Source organism: Glossina fuscipes, unplaced genomic scaffold (assembly GCF_014805625.2).
Source record: "Glossina fuscipes isolate IAEA_lab_2018 unplaced genomic scaffold, Yale_Gfus_2 226, whole genome shotgun sequence".
Classification (NCBI taxonomy): Eukaryota; Metazoa; Arthropoda; class Insecta; order Diptera; family Glossinidae; genus Glossina; species Glossina fuscipes.
This window is the reverse complement of record NW_023998569.1, coordinates 871,510-886,556: the sequence shown is the minus strand read 5'-3', so window position 1 is coordinate 886,556 and position 15,047 is coordinate 871,510. Positions and strand designations below refer to the sequence as shown.

The window sequence follows — 15,047 nt, the reverse complement described above, 5'->3', positions numbered from 1 at the left end:
CTATAGAAAAACAAAACAAAAAACATTGTTCAAACATGAGATCATTTTCTCTCGAAACTTACGTACACGTACGATAAGAGAAGAAGAAGAAAGAACAATAACAACAATAAACAACACATTACCAACGTCATCAATTGGCTGTACATTAGTCCCACGAATAAAATACATACAAACAATGAAATAAAAATCCTCCGTTCCTTGTGAACGGTATAAATGCTCTTTAACTATGTTTATAGTTGGTCTAGTGTCTACTGTTGTATTTCATAGCGTTCACGGAATTTTGTCCTGATTTTTGCTTCACTAGCCACACAGACTGCAATGCATTTGCATAACCAAAGACTACATATATACTTGAATGCACTAACAATAGAATGTTTTCTCATTCATTAATTTATTTTTCAATTAAAGTCTATCACATTTAGCATATGAATGTAATATAAATTGATTTTGATTATTTTCTTTCCTCTTATTATGCAACAACAATCGATTCAATGTATTGTTATACGAGAACACTCGTTTAAATCCAGTGACCGCAAGCTTCAAAATCAACCAACCATAGTATAAATGCTCTAAATCACTTATAGAGGCTTTAACTGTTTTTAAGAGGTTTTTTGAAAAAAAGGGGGAAGACTTATCGAACTTAGAAACGTGAACTTTCAATATTCTGCGGCAGAAATTACCAATTCCGCAGCAATTATTATAGGAAATATGCGAACGTTGTTTTTCAGGATTCTAAAGAGACTACTCTCTCTCTCTCTCTCTCTCTCTCTCTCTCTCTCTCTCTCTCTTTGCAAGCGCTTACACGCTTCAAATTGATGGATGGAACTTTTGCAGCGAGATATCTTTTTTTTGTTATCCTGAGAGGTGTCAGACGCCAGTCGTGACTTGAATAGTGCCTTTCGAGGAAGTATGGCCGTCTAGCAGACGTTATTCGTATTAAGAACGTTAGCTGTCACGTATACAGAACTTTGAGCTCGGGAGAAAATAGAGAGAGTGACTACACTTGCTTATGCAGTTTGTACGATTTGCCCAATATGGTGCCCAGCTGATACATCCGAACAGGTAGGGAGAGAAGACGATTTATCGTTTTTGCCAATATTTTTTGGACATGTAGACTGAATTGACTGAGTGGCCCAACTAGGGAGAGATAATTTTAGGCATATTTGTCCTTCCATCTGGTCATCTCAGCACTTTAAAGTATATAAATTCTTGGCCAGTTTCAAATTGGGAATGCATCTGAACTTATTCGTGTGTTCATCTGTCCATCTATTTGTCAGCGTAACTTTGTAGAGTATATGGTGGACGTTCTTCCATTAGCGAAAATGAAGATATCGCCCACAAATTTGCAAAGAATTTCGAAGTGAACTAAACTTTTCACGGGACACGCCTACAACGTCCACGCGCCTACGTGACAGAAGCTTACATTTTGAAAAAAAAATCGCTGGAATGTGTTAGTTTTTATATATTACTGGAGCATTTGCAAGCCGTTTCGCGAAACTGAATCAGAAAAATAAGCGAGTTGAGCTGTGCCCAACTATAGAATTTTTACTTGATATTTTATATATATTTTCTAAATCTTGAAAATTGCGCTTCGATGCAGACCATACAAACAGTGCACGAATTTATGAATTTTTTAACAGGTCTATCCGAATTTGATTTCCTTGTAAAAACCATTAGAAAAACTCTAGATTTCAAGTTCCAAGACTTACAAATTATTAATTGTGACTCTGCCGGTGATAGTGATAGTGATAGCTATAGCGATACTTATACTGATCGGTTTTGAATTACGAAAGAAATATTTCGAAATTTGCAATAATTTTTGTTTATAGATTTGCTCAACTTGAGAACAGCCGACATACACAATTTTCAAAACAAAGTAGGCTTTTGAATGTCATATAAACGCCATTCCGCTGGCTCGTAGTAAAATAAATTTCATCAACGCCGCTATTCGGCGCCATACCTTTCCAAAATCGATTAAGTATCGCCAACATTTTGCTTCCCTTTGCCAAGGTATTTTCAACTCAAGGTACGTATTAGTAATATGTTATTTATATCCTTTTGATTTGCCAGAATACGCCGAACGTGGGGATTCTCGGTCAAGAATTCGATGATAGATTTTAATATACAGGTAGGTGACATTTTGGAATTAATTACGCAACACCGAGGAGAGTCGGCTGCCAGCCAAATAGTACGCGAACTGCTTCTCCGTGCTTTTGAAGACTGTTTCGCTTGAGCTTTCGAAGCGCCAGATGGAACAATGATGCTTGTGTTCTGACTGATGAAAATTAGTCCGACCTCTCGGTAGCAGTACTCGGGGCATGTTTTTGAAAATGTTTTACTTTTCACTTTTTAAACATCATCAAAATGACAATTGTTTGTTGATAGATTAAAAATGATGAGACACATAAAATAATAGCATCTTTTGGGTGACACTATATACATACAAAGCAAATAATAGAACATATCCATAACAAATTGTTTGATTGAAACAAGGAATTTTAGTTTGTCTGGAATCCTTTTCAAATGAAAAAAATTAATATATTTTAAAAACACGCATAACCAGCGTTATCTATGGCCTCAATGTACAAATTTCTAAAAAAAGGAAACGAAATATTTGACATAAACTATAAAATTGATTTCTATACCTATAATTATGAAGACGAATTACATTTAACTATTTTAATCATTCACTCCGTAATATGTAACTATATATATAGTCTCAACAGGAAATCTTCAAACGGTACACGAAGTGTGTTCAAAAGACAAAAGCGACTTTTCATATTTTGGGCGTTCAAATTTTTCGTAAATTCGATTTTCGAATTCTTCTTGTTTTCTTGTTACATTGGCATACATGTCCACAATATGTGCTTTGCTGTGCTGGGCGATCTTTTACGCTCGAAAAACATGGATCTTCTTCTTCTATTATTCAGCAAACCAATAATCGAAAGTTCGCTGAGATGTGTAAAAAAGGTCCAATGTAAACACAGAGTTCTTTGTTTAGGCCTTAGGGGTTTAGATTTGGTATATAATGTTGTTATTTATTCATTTAGTGTTTATGTGAGCGATTTATTGTCCGCTACGTTATTTTATTTATATTCTTTTTTTAAATTTTTATTAAAATATACATATTCCGCCACGTCCGCCACGTAGGATAGAAGAGAACAGCGAGGAGTAAATTTCGTTGTGTAAGAAGTAATCTAGTACATGAGTGTAAAGTGGCGCATGAAAGAATTGATGAGGGTGAGATTAAAAAAGTGTAAATGAATATAGGTTCATAATTTGACTGTAGACGTCTATATGCCTTGATGACATGATTTAAAAAAAGAAGAGTTTACGAAGTAAGCTGTTAAATTGTGAGAACAGAAAATGTCAAGAATGTTCAATTTGCGAAGCGTGGAATGGCAAACAGAAGTGGAGTCATTCGGACAGACAAATAAGATATGATCAGGAGATTGTAAGACTTTACATGTTCATGATTAAACATCAACCTGTTAATAAAATAGTTAATGTCACGGTAGAGTCCGCAATTGATCTCTTATACATCTCTCAATCCGTAGAGCTTGGTTTCTATGTTTTGTTGGAGGTCAAAACAGCCTCGTACTGTCTTTATAAAACGCCCTTCGTTAACACGAATTAAATGGGAATTAAATTATTATGGATATGTCCTTCTTCAAATAAATGAAAAATATATATTAACGATAGCTTAAGATTTTCACTACACTTCCCATCGTCTGTCGTGAGTGCACCATACTAAGATTGGACAAGAGTATTAGAAAAACCGTGAATTGACGCATATTTATATTTATTTCATTTCCTAAAGTAAAAAGTATTCAAGCAAGAAAATTTTAAAAACAAAAATTTCAAAATCTAACTATCAATAAACAATTTACAATCCAATAATTGCTACCCATCTAAAATTTAATAAAAATATTTATCAAAAATCATCATTTCGCTGTTGGGGACTAAATTAAAAAGCCTATTAACCAATTTTGATATTTTCTTGAGTTTTGGGGTATTCAAAGTTCGTGCTTCGAAGCGAATGCAAATTTTGTGCTTTTCCTCCTTTTTTGCTTTGCTTTTTTTCACGTTATAGCTTTTATATATAAATATGCGTATACATCTCTCGATTTCTTTGTGGGTATGTGTTGGTTTATTCATTGTTGTTAATTTTAAAATTACGCCATAAAAATGTAATAATTTGGAAAATTTTATAGTTTTCCACAGTCAAACGAATTGTAATCGTGCGCATACATAAACTTGAAAAATTATTTGAATTTAGAGGAAATCGAAAGAAAACAAAAAAAAACAAAAGCTTTTTACGGTTTGTTAAGTTATTGATGGCATTATTAATGCATAGTAAAAAACGTAATTAATTATAATTACACAAGAAATTAAACGAGAGAAAACTTTCAATAATGACGCTTTGGTTGGTCGCCATTCTATTGTAATACAAATGAGTGTAAGGAAGAAAACTAGATAATAATTGTGATCTAACTTTAGATGATAAATAAAATGTAAGAAATGATACGATCAGAAGACTGGCATCAATCAAGAATTGAAAGTTGATTATATATGATAAAATATAAAATATGACAACGTCTGATAATGTTATAAAATGCAACTTCCGTAAAAGAAAATTAAACACCAAAAAAAAAAAACATGTCAAGGCGAACATAAAAGCAAACAAGAAAAGAAGAATAAATCCACGCAGGCACATACACCTACTATGTCTTACGCCGTCTTGTTCATAAGTAACCATAAGCGACCTAAACTACGCAAGCACAAATGTCAATTTGTGACTGTACAAAAGGCAAAAAAAATATATTAAAAAAAACATTTTTTTTTAAATATTGATTATAATCTTTTCGAGAATTGCAAAACAAAATAAGATTTGGGTTTATCGATCAGCAAATATATGCGTCAATAAAAATATTATTTTACAAATCTTCAAAACTCCCAAAAAACTTTAAGTTCTACTAAACGCAATTTACTATCATCCTTAAAGAATTCACTCAAGTACCATTGGTGATGCCTGGACAAATTGCTGTCATTGCAACAACAGTACGCTCAAGAGAATATGGATACTAGATAAAGAATGATTTATATATATAATAAAAATCTGATAACTACGCACACTCATAGAAAGAGGGAAGCCGATCACACCAAATTTCGAACTGCTATATACCATATTATATATTATTATAACGAGCGGAGCACAAGGCTCGAAACCTAAAACGGAAGCAATGTTTAATATCAAACCACCTCGTCTGTGTTGAGTTTTATCCATGTAAAGTAAAGCTATCGCAGTCGTATTAATCAAACCTAATAGACTTACATTAACAGTTGCTTTAATATTTGGATCCGATGAAATAGCTCCATTAACTAATGCGTCGATACATTTGACAGACAACAAAGGTGATAGCAGCTTATATCGACTCCTTTTCAGTAACACCGATGCGCACATAAAATACATTAGTTTTCCGATTTATATGTCGCAGAAGTTTTAAATCTTCGGTATTTTCTTTTAAATCCAAAATTGCTGGAGTCTTAAAAAGACAAAAAATGTAAGTTCCAAATACAAAACCAAAAAAAAGTAAAAAAGAAAACAAGAACGGATAGCTGAGTATAAACTTACCGCTAAATTATGTCATTATTGCTTACAAGGTTCGGTGCCAATGCCACCAAATCCAGCTACAAATACAACATTCTTCCCGGAAAGATCCATTCTAATATGAAGAATAATCTTTGAGATGATACGGCTTTAAGCTTTCTTTAAAAATCTTTTCTTCACCAGCGACAATTGCCTATCCTAATGAATCCTGGAAGATGGGTGCGTTGCATTTTTATACCAAGACCATTGATAAGTATAAAAGTTATGACAAAACACGTTGCGTTTTGAATTTTTTTTATTTTGTTTAACAGGTTAGCTTTATTTGAAAATTGTGAGGTTATACTTTTGCTTTTTATCCTTTTTTCTTTCTTTTTGTGGTAGATCAAAAAAATTCGGTGTGAGGAGAGCGAACCTTGATCTTGACTAAGATTAATAATTCATAATAATTTCGCTTTGCTGGAAAATTGTAAGGTCTTGTATTAAGTGAGAAAATGTTAGAAAGCTGTCTTAAAAATCACTTGTATAGTCACGTGAGGGATTCTCCCGAACGAATTAAAATTGCAATTAAAGTGCTTACCATCAACTTGATTTTCTAAATTCAAGTTAATTGAACATCTTGACGGCAGCAACAAATTATTATACAGATGCATATATAATAGATATAAGATATATGCACGTTTATTAGTAAAACACAGAAGCAAGGATATGAATGTAAATGACTACAATATTTGCGTAATATCTTTGAAACAAAAACTATTAATAAGCCACACATGCAAAAATACCTACGTACATGGCAATTATTGAAAAAAAAAGTACTCATAAGTTGGCAGATATTCAGCATTAAGATGAAGGCATTATTCGTATTAAGAGACAAAAAGACAGACATGAAAATGTGCATGTCTTTACAAGCGTGCGATCGATTATGACGTCTGTGTTTCGTCGAATCGTATGTTAAAAATTGAAAATTAATATCTTACACTCGCACAAACAATGGTGTACATTCACGATTTCAATGGCGATGAACCGTTCGAACTTATCGATGTAATTCTAAGATCTATCACACATGATCAATTTTTATACGCTACTCCCCTTATACGCAGGTATATTAATTGGATATCCTAACGTTGGCAAATCTTCGCTCATTAATGCTTTGAAAGGCCGCAACATAACAAGTGTAAGTCTCACCCCTGACCATACTATGCATTCCATTATAGACAACTCCCTTTTAGTCTCACTGCCTTGCTCATACCTTCTACCCATAATCTTCCGCACTTGGGCTTCTTAAAATTAATTCATATTTGTCCTCAGAAGCGATGCGGGCAAGAATGATATCCTTTTGTGTCGGTCGACCAAAAACAAAGGAAGCTGAGTACGGTTTATTTGGCACAACTTTAAGTAGGCTACACAAACACTTTTTCAATTTATTAGTTACACGCCCTCACATTACACGACGACGTTTGTTGATGCGCAAACAAAAGGCCCGTTATATTAAATATTTATACTATACTCTGCGCTGGTGCGCCATCTGTTTCTAAAATTCGCATTTATATTTAACATGTTAACACGAGGAGTGTTTCAACCGATCACTAAATGGTGTATTCTTGCACACGGTACTATTGAATCGATCAGCCAATTCTACCCAATTTGTCTATATCCGGGTGTAACATGCTGACTATACTGCGATCGAATCTTACCAGATGAGATTTATGCGATCGACATCATGTAGATTTTTAGCGTAGAATTTTCCCTCGAGTCCCAAATAGTTTTACTACATCAGAATCTTAAGACAATTAATGGTCGGACATAAATGTCAGACGGGAAAAAAAGAAGTATTTAGTTAATCCCAATCTTCCAAGCAAAAGTGCAAAATAAAATCAACTTATTGATCTCAAAGAAAGGTTGCTTGCGTTCTTGCTTGCGTTATTGTCTTGACGAAGGATAATTGATCCGAAAGCACTCCTCTACATATCCATAAGAAACCATACAAAATTGAAAGAAAATCGTTTTGCTGCCTCTCGCCATGCGAAAAAGAATATAATGCGCTAATCTGCGGATATGAAGGCAAGCTTTTCTTACATTCTCCATCTATTGTCAGATTCTTTCATGCATTTGCAGCTTCCCTAAACGTGTCGTTGCAGAGATTCGAAAAAAGATCATTTCAATACTGGGTTGTCACAAGATTGCTGCTTCATTGTAGCTCTACTCAACTAACTAGCATGATTTCTAATATTAAAAAACATAAATATAATCCTAGTGATTCGTCGCTGGCCAATAATGAACTCCACTGTACGTATCTGGATTATATTTAAAGCTTTGTAACACACGGTCGTATAATGTGAGAGCTATTACAAATACAATCCTGTAATAGAAAGCTCGCTAATTTTACTCGTGGAGAGAGGTTTGTCATTGAGGAAAAAAACTGGAACCAATTTCCTGAGAAAAGAAAAAGAAAGAAGGGAAAAAGATGGTGGTCTTTAATGTGATCGTAATTTAACTTCCTAGAGTGAATGAAAACTTCCTGAAAGAAAAACAAAAATAGAAATAAATAAAAAGATTTTGCTTAAAAATCAAGATATGGAGACCAATCTACTATATAATGATGAAGAAGAAATAACTAGTGAAGCGGAAATCTTGCTTCTAGATATAAAGAGAGGGTTTTAAGCTTGGAGCGTGTGGGTATATTTTCCGAATCCATTGTCCCATATTTTATGATGGATAAAAAATTATGGATCCATCCGTCCATCTTCCCGTCTGTTAATCCGTCTATCTGCCTACATGTAAGCTATATAGTATCTTTAATACACAGTCTACTATTCGCCAAGAAGACGACATCGCCTACAAATTTACAAATGAGTTTGAAAACGGCCCAAGCAGATCAAAGGGCACGCCTACAACACCCAACACTAAAACTGAGAATACCTTTGCTTTCCGTGCCTTTTGATCGTTGCTTATAAACTGCAACAGCCGCACCCATTTTACAAAAATGAAAAAAATCGGCCACGCCCACCCAATATCATTGAAGGTGAAAATATATATTTTTTTTACCTTTTTTTTCAATATTTTGTAGGATAGGAGTAAAGGATAGAACGGATTCGTAAGCAAGCGCAAATATAATTTTCTTATAGGTTTTCTTTTTGAAAACAAACAAAAATTCATATAACCGCTTCAAAGCCATACGTAGGCCATTAACAAAAATCCATATAATTATATGGGCGACACGTTTAAGTAATTACAAAAAATGCACCCTGTATAAAACTATTCACGATAAAAATCTTATCCATTTTTTCGTAGAACCTCTCATCTCTTCCTAGCTAGTCTCGTCCATTATTTCCAAAAAAAAGGCCACAAATATTGTTTCGTTTGCGGTCGCCTAAGAGTGTTAAAATGTTTGCTTCATTTTGTCAAGAGGTCAACGCGTACAGGCGTTGTTGGTGTAGCCACCTATCGCTATAAATACTAATTGGCTGGATAATATATACTAGAGAAGCGAGAAATTATTATTTTATTATAATTAGTTTTGCTATTTTTTCGCATTTTATTTAATTAATGACATTTGAATGTATTTTTCTTATCCATGGTTTCTTGTATCTTTTTGCTATTCAAATACTTTATAGTTATAGCTTTTTTTGGTGTTTATTTATAATGTATATTATTACTTTTATTTTTCAATAAATGCATGAATACATTTTTGTTTACACTTATTTTTCACCATAAAATTAAATCTTTTTTTGAACGGCTTACTACTCATCAGAAAAATCGTCCTTGCCTACCTACCATAACACCCAGTCACCCGCACAGCAAAAAAAAAAATAATTTTCACATTTCGTTTAGCCCGTATACAAACACTCTTCAAACTTCAAATAACAGCGTCGGTAAAATATAGTTCTCCTATACAATCTTTAAAGAATGGTCTACGGGACCAATTTCCATGAGAAGGAAATGGACGTTTCTAAAGCGCATTTGTCGATTTAAACGCATTTGATACTAACACACCTACAAAGCGCGTTGTTTTATACATGCCAGCTGACCTAAAAATGTTTGGATTTGTCTTAGTCGCGGGAGATTTTGAAAAAAGGAGACTTTATCTGGAGTTGCACAAATTAGAAACTTTCTTACCTCTGAAAAAATTTTTAACATTCGCCAAACATCTTAAAATAAATACGCATTTGTTCTATAAGGTCATGTATATTTCTAGTAAAGCCATATGTATGTTCTCAAGAATTTATAAAATCCGCTAGAAGCCCTTTATTCAATCACGTAATCTGTATCAAAATCGTACTTTTCGTCATTCGAAGTATTTAAGGTAAAGCCATCTAGTACTTGAGCTATCTTGTTCACTTTCTTTTCATTACAAGCGCTTTGTTTTTTGCGTTTCTTCATTTGTTGCTTCAAACTTCTATTCAAGGTTTGATTACCTATAGAAAGAAACGAGAAATGAAAATTTTGTTTACAATATCTTCAAAAGCAAGAAGCTGACTCACCAATTCTTTGGGCATTCTTGTTGTTGATTTTTTACGTTTTCTTCTAAATTACATTTCCGTCTCTTATTTGATACGCTCGTTTCATTAATAACGGCGTCATATTCTTCCTTATCATCCTCTACGCCACATTCGCGGATTTTACTTTCAACTGGTCCAGTACTATCGAGTTTCATGACATCTTGCTCTTTCACATTGAATTTATTAAGAATCTCAGTTTCCATAGCTTCAAAACCGTCAACGTTAAATGCAAGAGCATCTTCGTGAACAATGGCTGCACTGATGTGTGGATCATCACATTTCTCCTCAGGTGGCTCAGTGCAATATTTAATTTTTCCGGTGTTCCAATCATTCAAAACACTACGCGCTGCCGCCAATACATCAGGTACCCCCTTTTTCATGAGTTTCCCTCTGCTGATTATAATGCTTTCTTACACATACAGCGAATCTTCACTGTATGAGGCAGTGGATGGCGGCACTTAGTTCCTTTTTAAGCTAAACTAAAGTATGAGAAAGTAAATAAGTAATATATAAATATAAATATATAATAAAACATTTACCTCCACTTTTCTGTATATAATACACGATTTCTCCTTCTAATCTTTAACAATGTTACTTAAAATAGCTGACAAAATCTTTGTAAAAAAAAACACTTATTTTTGGAGACGAATGAGCATTCATGCAGTACTTTTTATTGAAAGTAGGTTTGATATTGAGATTAACATTCACAAAAGTCCTTTGATTTTATTTTTAACTTCTTTTTGCAACCAAAATCTTATTTTTGTGCTCAATGCTCAGCTTAATGCTTGTAAATTCAGTTTAACACAAAACAAATCTTCAGCTGCCCTTGATAAAAGTTTGCCAATAAACTGCAGAAAAAGAATATCTAGTTGCCTTTATCTCGATGAGTTTTATTATTTAGAGCGCTTTTTATCTCAAAAAGATAGAATATTAAATTACAACATAAAAGAATCATATCTTAACAAAATGAAAGCAGCCACGTACTTTATTCTCATGATATTGCAAATTAAATCGGAAATCGATGAAAGATTCGTGACTATCCAAGAAGTAATCAACAAATTTTGTAATTTAAGATTAGAACATGAAAAAAATTAGAATTTAATTAAAGTAGGATACATGACGTGCTTAAAAATAATTTACTAATTTCCTAGGTGGGGTGATTCCAATAGAATTATGAGAGAATTTATGTTAGATAAATTTATTAGATTTAATTTTAGAGAAGAGGATTGCAGTAACCAAGTAAATAAAAAAAGTGCTTATGACAGCTCTTTGGTATTTGATCATTTTGGAACATTTCCACTTGTTGGAATATATTTAGGGAAAAGAAATTTTTCCCATTGGCAATGAGTTGAATATAATCTTTTTGCCATATTTTATCCTAATTAAGAATATGCGTAAGCGTATTAATATTATTATTTCAATAGCAGATCTAGTGAGATGCGTGTGCATAAAAATTTCCATGTCTCTGGAAAAAGAAACTTTCCATTTTTTTAGCTCAGTTTCTGGCGACATGAAATATCCATTATGCTATCAAACTATGAAAATTTATCGTATTTTTACAAAAGCGAAAGTGTACGGATTGTAATGTTTTTAATTGCATATGAGCAATAGTGTAAATGTGTATGTAGGTTAAAACGATGATCATATATGCTTCGCTCAATTATGTGTATGCAATGTTTCTCTTTCCTCGACAGCAAAGCAAAACAAAAATTTGTTTTCATAGACGGCTTCTCAAACATAGCGCCATATGGGAAATTTTCTGCTTATTACATAGAGTATAATAGACAGCGTCGAATGCATATCATTACTGTAAATAACCAGGTAACTGATAATTTCGCTGTCGAATATGCGGAATTTCCATACTAATTAAATTCTCCAACGCGACTTGCATTTTTTCAAGTAAAGCGGTAAAGCAGACAAACAAATGATAAAACGTTGATACATTTCGTTCAAAATAGAAAATTTTAATTTCTTAGGAACTCCAGGCAGTATTAGCAGTGGAGCTGTTAATTAGCGGCAATGTACGTTCTTTCTCTTTCGTACTTATTAATTAATTAATTATTTCGTACTTCGCGAACATTTCGTAAAAATTATAAAAAAAAGTGAGCTGGATATAAAGGTGATCCAATATATAAGGCAAAACGACTTTCCCTGCATACATTGTTTTTTATAAAATATAATTAATTGGAACGGCATTAGTTTAACAACTTCCAAGTTGCAAGCCCGAACAATTTTTAGAATGATACATGACCCGGCTTTCCTACTGGCACCAATAATCCGCCGATACAAATTTTCAACAACATATTGATCGTACAAAGCGAAGAAAATATAGGGCGGGAAAATGTCTTAGAATACGTCGGAAGATAGCTGAACTAACAAAAGCCATACGCAAAAATGGTGTGTTTAATGACATAATGGAATTTGCTGACACTTATTTTAATCCCCTGTAACGTTTAGAGAATTCAACCTATGCACGGATGTTCTTGGTTATTTTTACCTTTCTTTTTGTTCGCATGTTTTCCGGCCTGGCTCGTCGGATGGGGTGTGTCCAAATAAAATGCATTCAGATACGTGCTAGGTTCTTCCTTCGCAACAAAATTTCATTATTTTAAATAAAACATGCTTCCTAATAAAATTCAAAACTTTTGACTAATTTAATCCACGCCCTAACTTTATTACTTTTACCTCGCCCCTCCGTCATCCACAGGAAGTCTTATCAGTGATTTAACCTTTAATAATAATACATTTCTTTTATTTTATTTTCCAAAGAAAGTGTTATAATGTTTTAATTCAATATTTCAAAACAAAATTTTCAAAATGAACAATGGTTATTAATCGATTTTATAAATAAACTTACCAAAACTAACAACCACGTAGATGCGCATCGGCGCAGCTAAAAGGTTGGTTACCAAATTATAGGTTTTAAAATTAAAAAAAAAAATTGTTTAATATTTATGAAATATAACTCAAAAGAAATGTCAATTATTGTTTCGAACACTTAGAGATACCACGCACAAACCGGTGTGGAGAGGAATGCTCGTTTAACATTTTATTGACTCTTTCGGGTTTTACACTCCTTCTTGTAAATTAGCTTGTCAATTTTTCCCCTCTCTTTTCTTTTTTTTTTTCTTGGGCTTTGAGATTTTCTACCCTTTTTATAAGACACAGTTCTTAAAAATGTACGAAGACATTGTCTGTCGGTTTTTTTTTTATAAAAAAAATTAAAAAAACTCTTATATTGTTCCCTGGTTTAACATAAATAGCTATCTTTTCTTTAATTTCAATTAATCTCTTTTTATTTAAAGGTCTCTCGTGCAACACCCGCAGCCGACCAACAATTTAGCTAAATCAATTTACACGTTTCTTTGTTAAAAGTTTTCTCCTTCTCATTTGCATTAATGAAGTGCACATTCATCCTCCAATTTTTAATGGCCACAACCTAGCGATCGTTGATTCCAGCCCTCTGACGCGAACGTTAGTACTTCTTGATTTTGTTCTTTTTCTTTTTGCACTTATGTATAACTTCAAAATTCCTTGACCTTAGTGACCTTGTGCTTTCGTATGTGAGCAATGAACAGCGTTCCAATTATTCCGGCTTTACTAAAATTATCAAAGCCTTTTCAGTTTGCAATTTTTTTCATATTTTTCCAATAAAACTATTCGGGATTTATTCTTTCTCTAATTCTTATAAATTCACTTTCCTTATCATTCACTGAAATTATTTGTCTTGAAGTAGCGATAGCCCAGCATGTATTTTCATTTTATTCCAAAAAAAATTTACAAGCAATATTCTAACGAAAGCCCCATTTTTTCTTCCTCTTTTTTTCCTCTTTTTTCTACCAAAGTTGCCAAAGTTTCTTTTTTCTTCGCGCCGCTTGTCGCTTTGCCAAAGTTGCCAAAGTTTCCTTTTCTTTTTTTTTCCCCCACTACACTGTCTATTACACTCCACGGAAAACCAACTGGAGATGCTCTTATCGCAACGTTAACGCTTAGGGATAGGGAGCTTAACGATCCTGTACCTTAATGTGAAATGGTTACATTCTTGAGAGGAAATGAAATTCCACCATTGCTTATAGGCATATATGAACATGAAAACGTGGATCTATCTTATCATATATATAGGGTAAGTGTGCAAATGCTTTAAGGATAAAAATTCGATTCACACAATTTCGCTAAAAGTAAAAATTTAAATCCTTAATTTAAATTATATGTTAGTGCTATAAATTATATTTATGCGCGCTTGTTTCTGAAATTATTGACATCTCATCACACAGAAACCAAGCAACCTTGTAATGACATACATGTACAGCACAATCGCATTACGCGCGACAAATATAATCTTGGTAACAAGCGGGGAACATTTTCTCGCATGGCTTTTACGCATATCTGGATAGAATGTGATCGTCGGGTTTTTTTTTGTATTAGTTTCTAACTCTAAATTCGATTAGATCGAGCTGCAAGCGGTATTTTACTTGACATCATAATTGTTTCTCAGTCGTATATGCTTGAAGCTCGAACTCCTCAATTTATTGCCGTTCGCGTGAAAACTGCTAAGCAAAATATGTTTTTAATCCTTTACTTCATTAACCCAAACTCCGGGGAGTGGAATACGGCGTTGGGAGATTTTAAGTTATCGCACGTCACTTGGCGTTTCAGTGGTAGCTCGGAATATGTAGTCATTATCGCGGCATCTGGTGTAGCTAACGGTGTTATCATAAAAATACCTTCAACGTCATATCTGTAATGCTTGGTGCTCACAGGCCCAAATAATCGACCTAATACTTGACCATCGCGAGTCCGTAAAATCAGTAGAATTTCAAAAAATAAATGAAAATGATCTTTTAACCAATTTTTCCTAATTCAATGCAGTTTTGGCATGCTTTTTAAATCACTCATAGCTGTATCAATTTTAGCGCAAACGTCCATTCCATCTTCGC

The 15,047-nt window shown here is 33.4% G+C and overlaps 1 protein-coding gene, 1 long non-coding RNA gene and 1 pseudogene across 3 annotated transcripts; 1 reads left to right on the top strand and 2 right to left on the bottom strand.

Annotated features, from left to right (window-relative positions):
* Positions 1 to 4,331: 4,331 nt before the first annotated feature.
* Positions 4,332 to 5,729, bottom strand: LOC119642544 (annotated as a pseudogene).
* On the top strand, positions 5,472 to 9,135 carry LOC119642545. The gene is made up of 3 exons (XR_005248077.1): positions 5,472 to 5,564; positions 5,665 to 5,922; positions 5,993 to 9,135. It is a non-coding gene; the product is annotated as an uncharacterized LOC119642545 (long non-coding RNA).
* An 802-nt stretch (positions 9,136 to 9,937) lies between these two features.
* On the bottom strand, positions 9,938 to 13,310 carry LOC119642543 (guanine nucleotide-binding protein-like 3 homolog). Of its 2 annotated transcripts, none has more exons than XM_038041697.1 (4): positions 12,968 to 13,310; positions 10,650 to 10,958; positions 10,093 to 10,589; positions 9,938 to 10,026 (listed from the first exon to the last, which is right to left on the bottom strand). In XM_038041697.1, the coding sequence occupies exons 3-4, from the start codon at positions 10,488 to 10,490 to the stop codon at positions 10,023 to 10,025; spliced, it is 402 nt and encodes a 133-aa protein (XP_037897625.1). In that variant the 5' UTR covers positions 10,491 to 10,589; positions 10,650 to 10,958; positions 12,968 to 13,310; the 3' UTR covers positions 9,938 to 10,022. The 2 variants fall into 2 exon arrangements, with proteins under 2 accessions (XP_037897625.1, XP_037897624.1); XM_038041696.1 differs by lacking the exon at positions 12,968 to 13,310 and adding an exon at positions 11,095 to 11,130 and having other exon boundaries at positions 10,650 to 11,023.
* Positions 13,311 to 15,047: the final 1,737 nt, after the last annotated feature.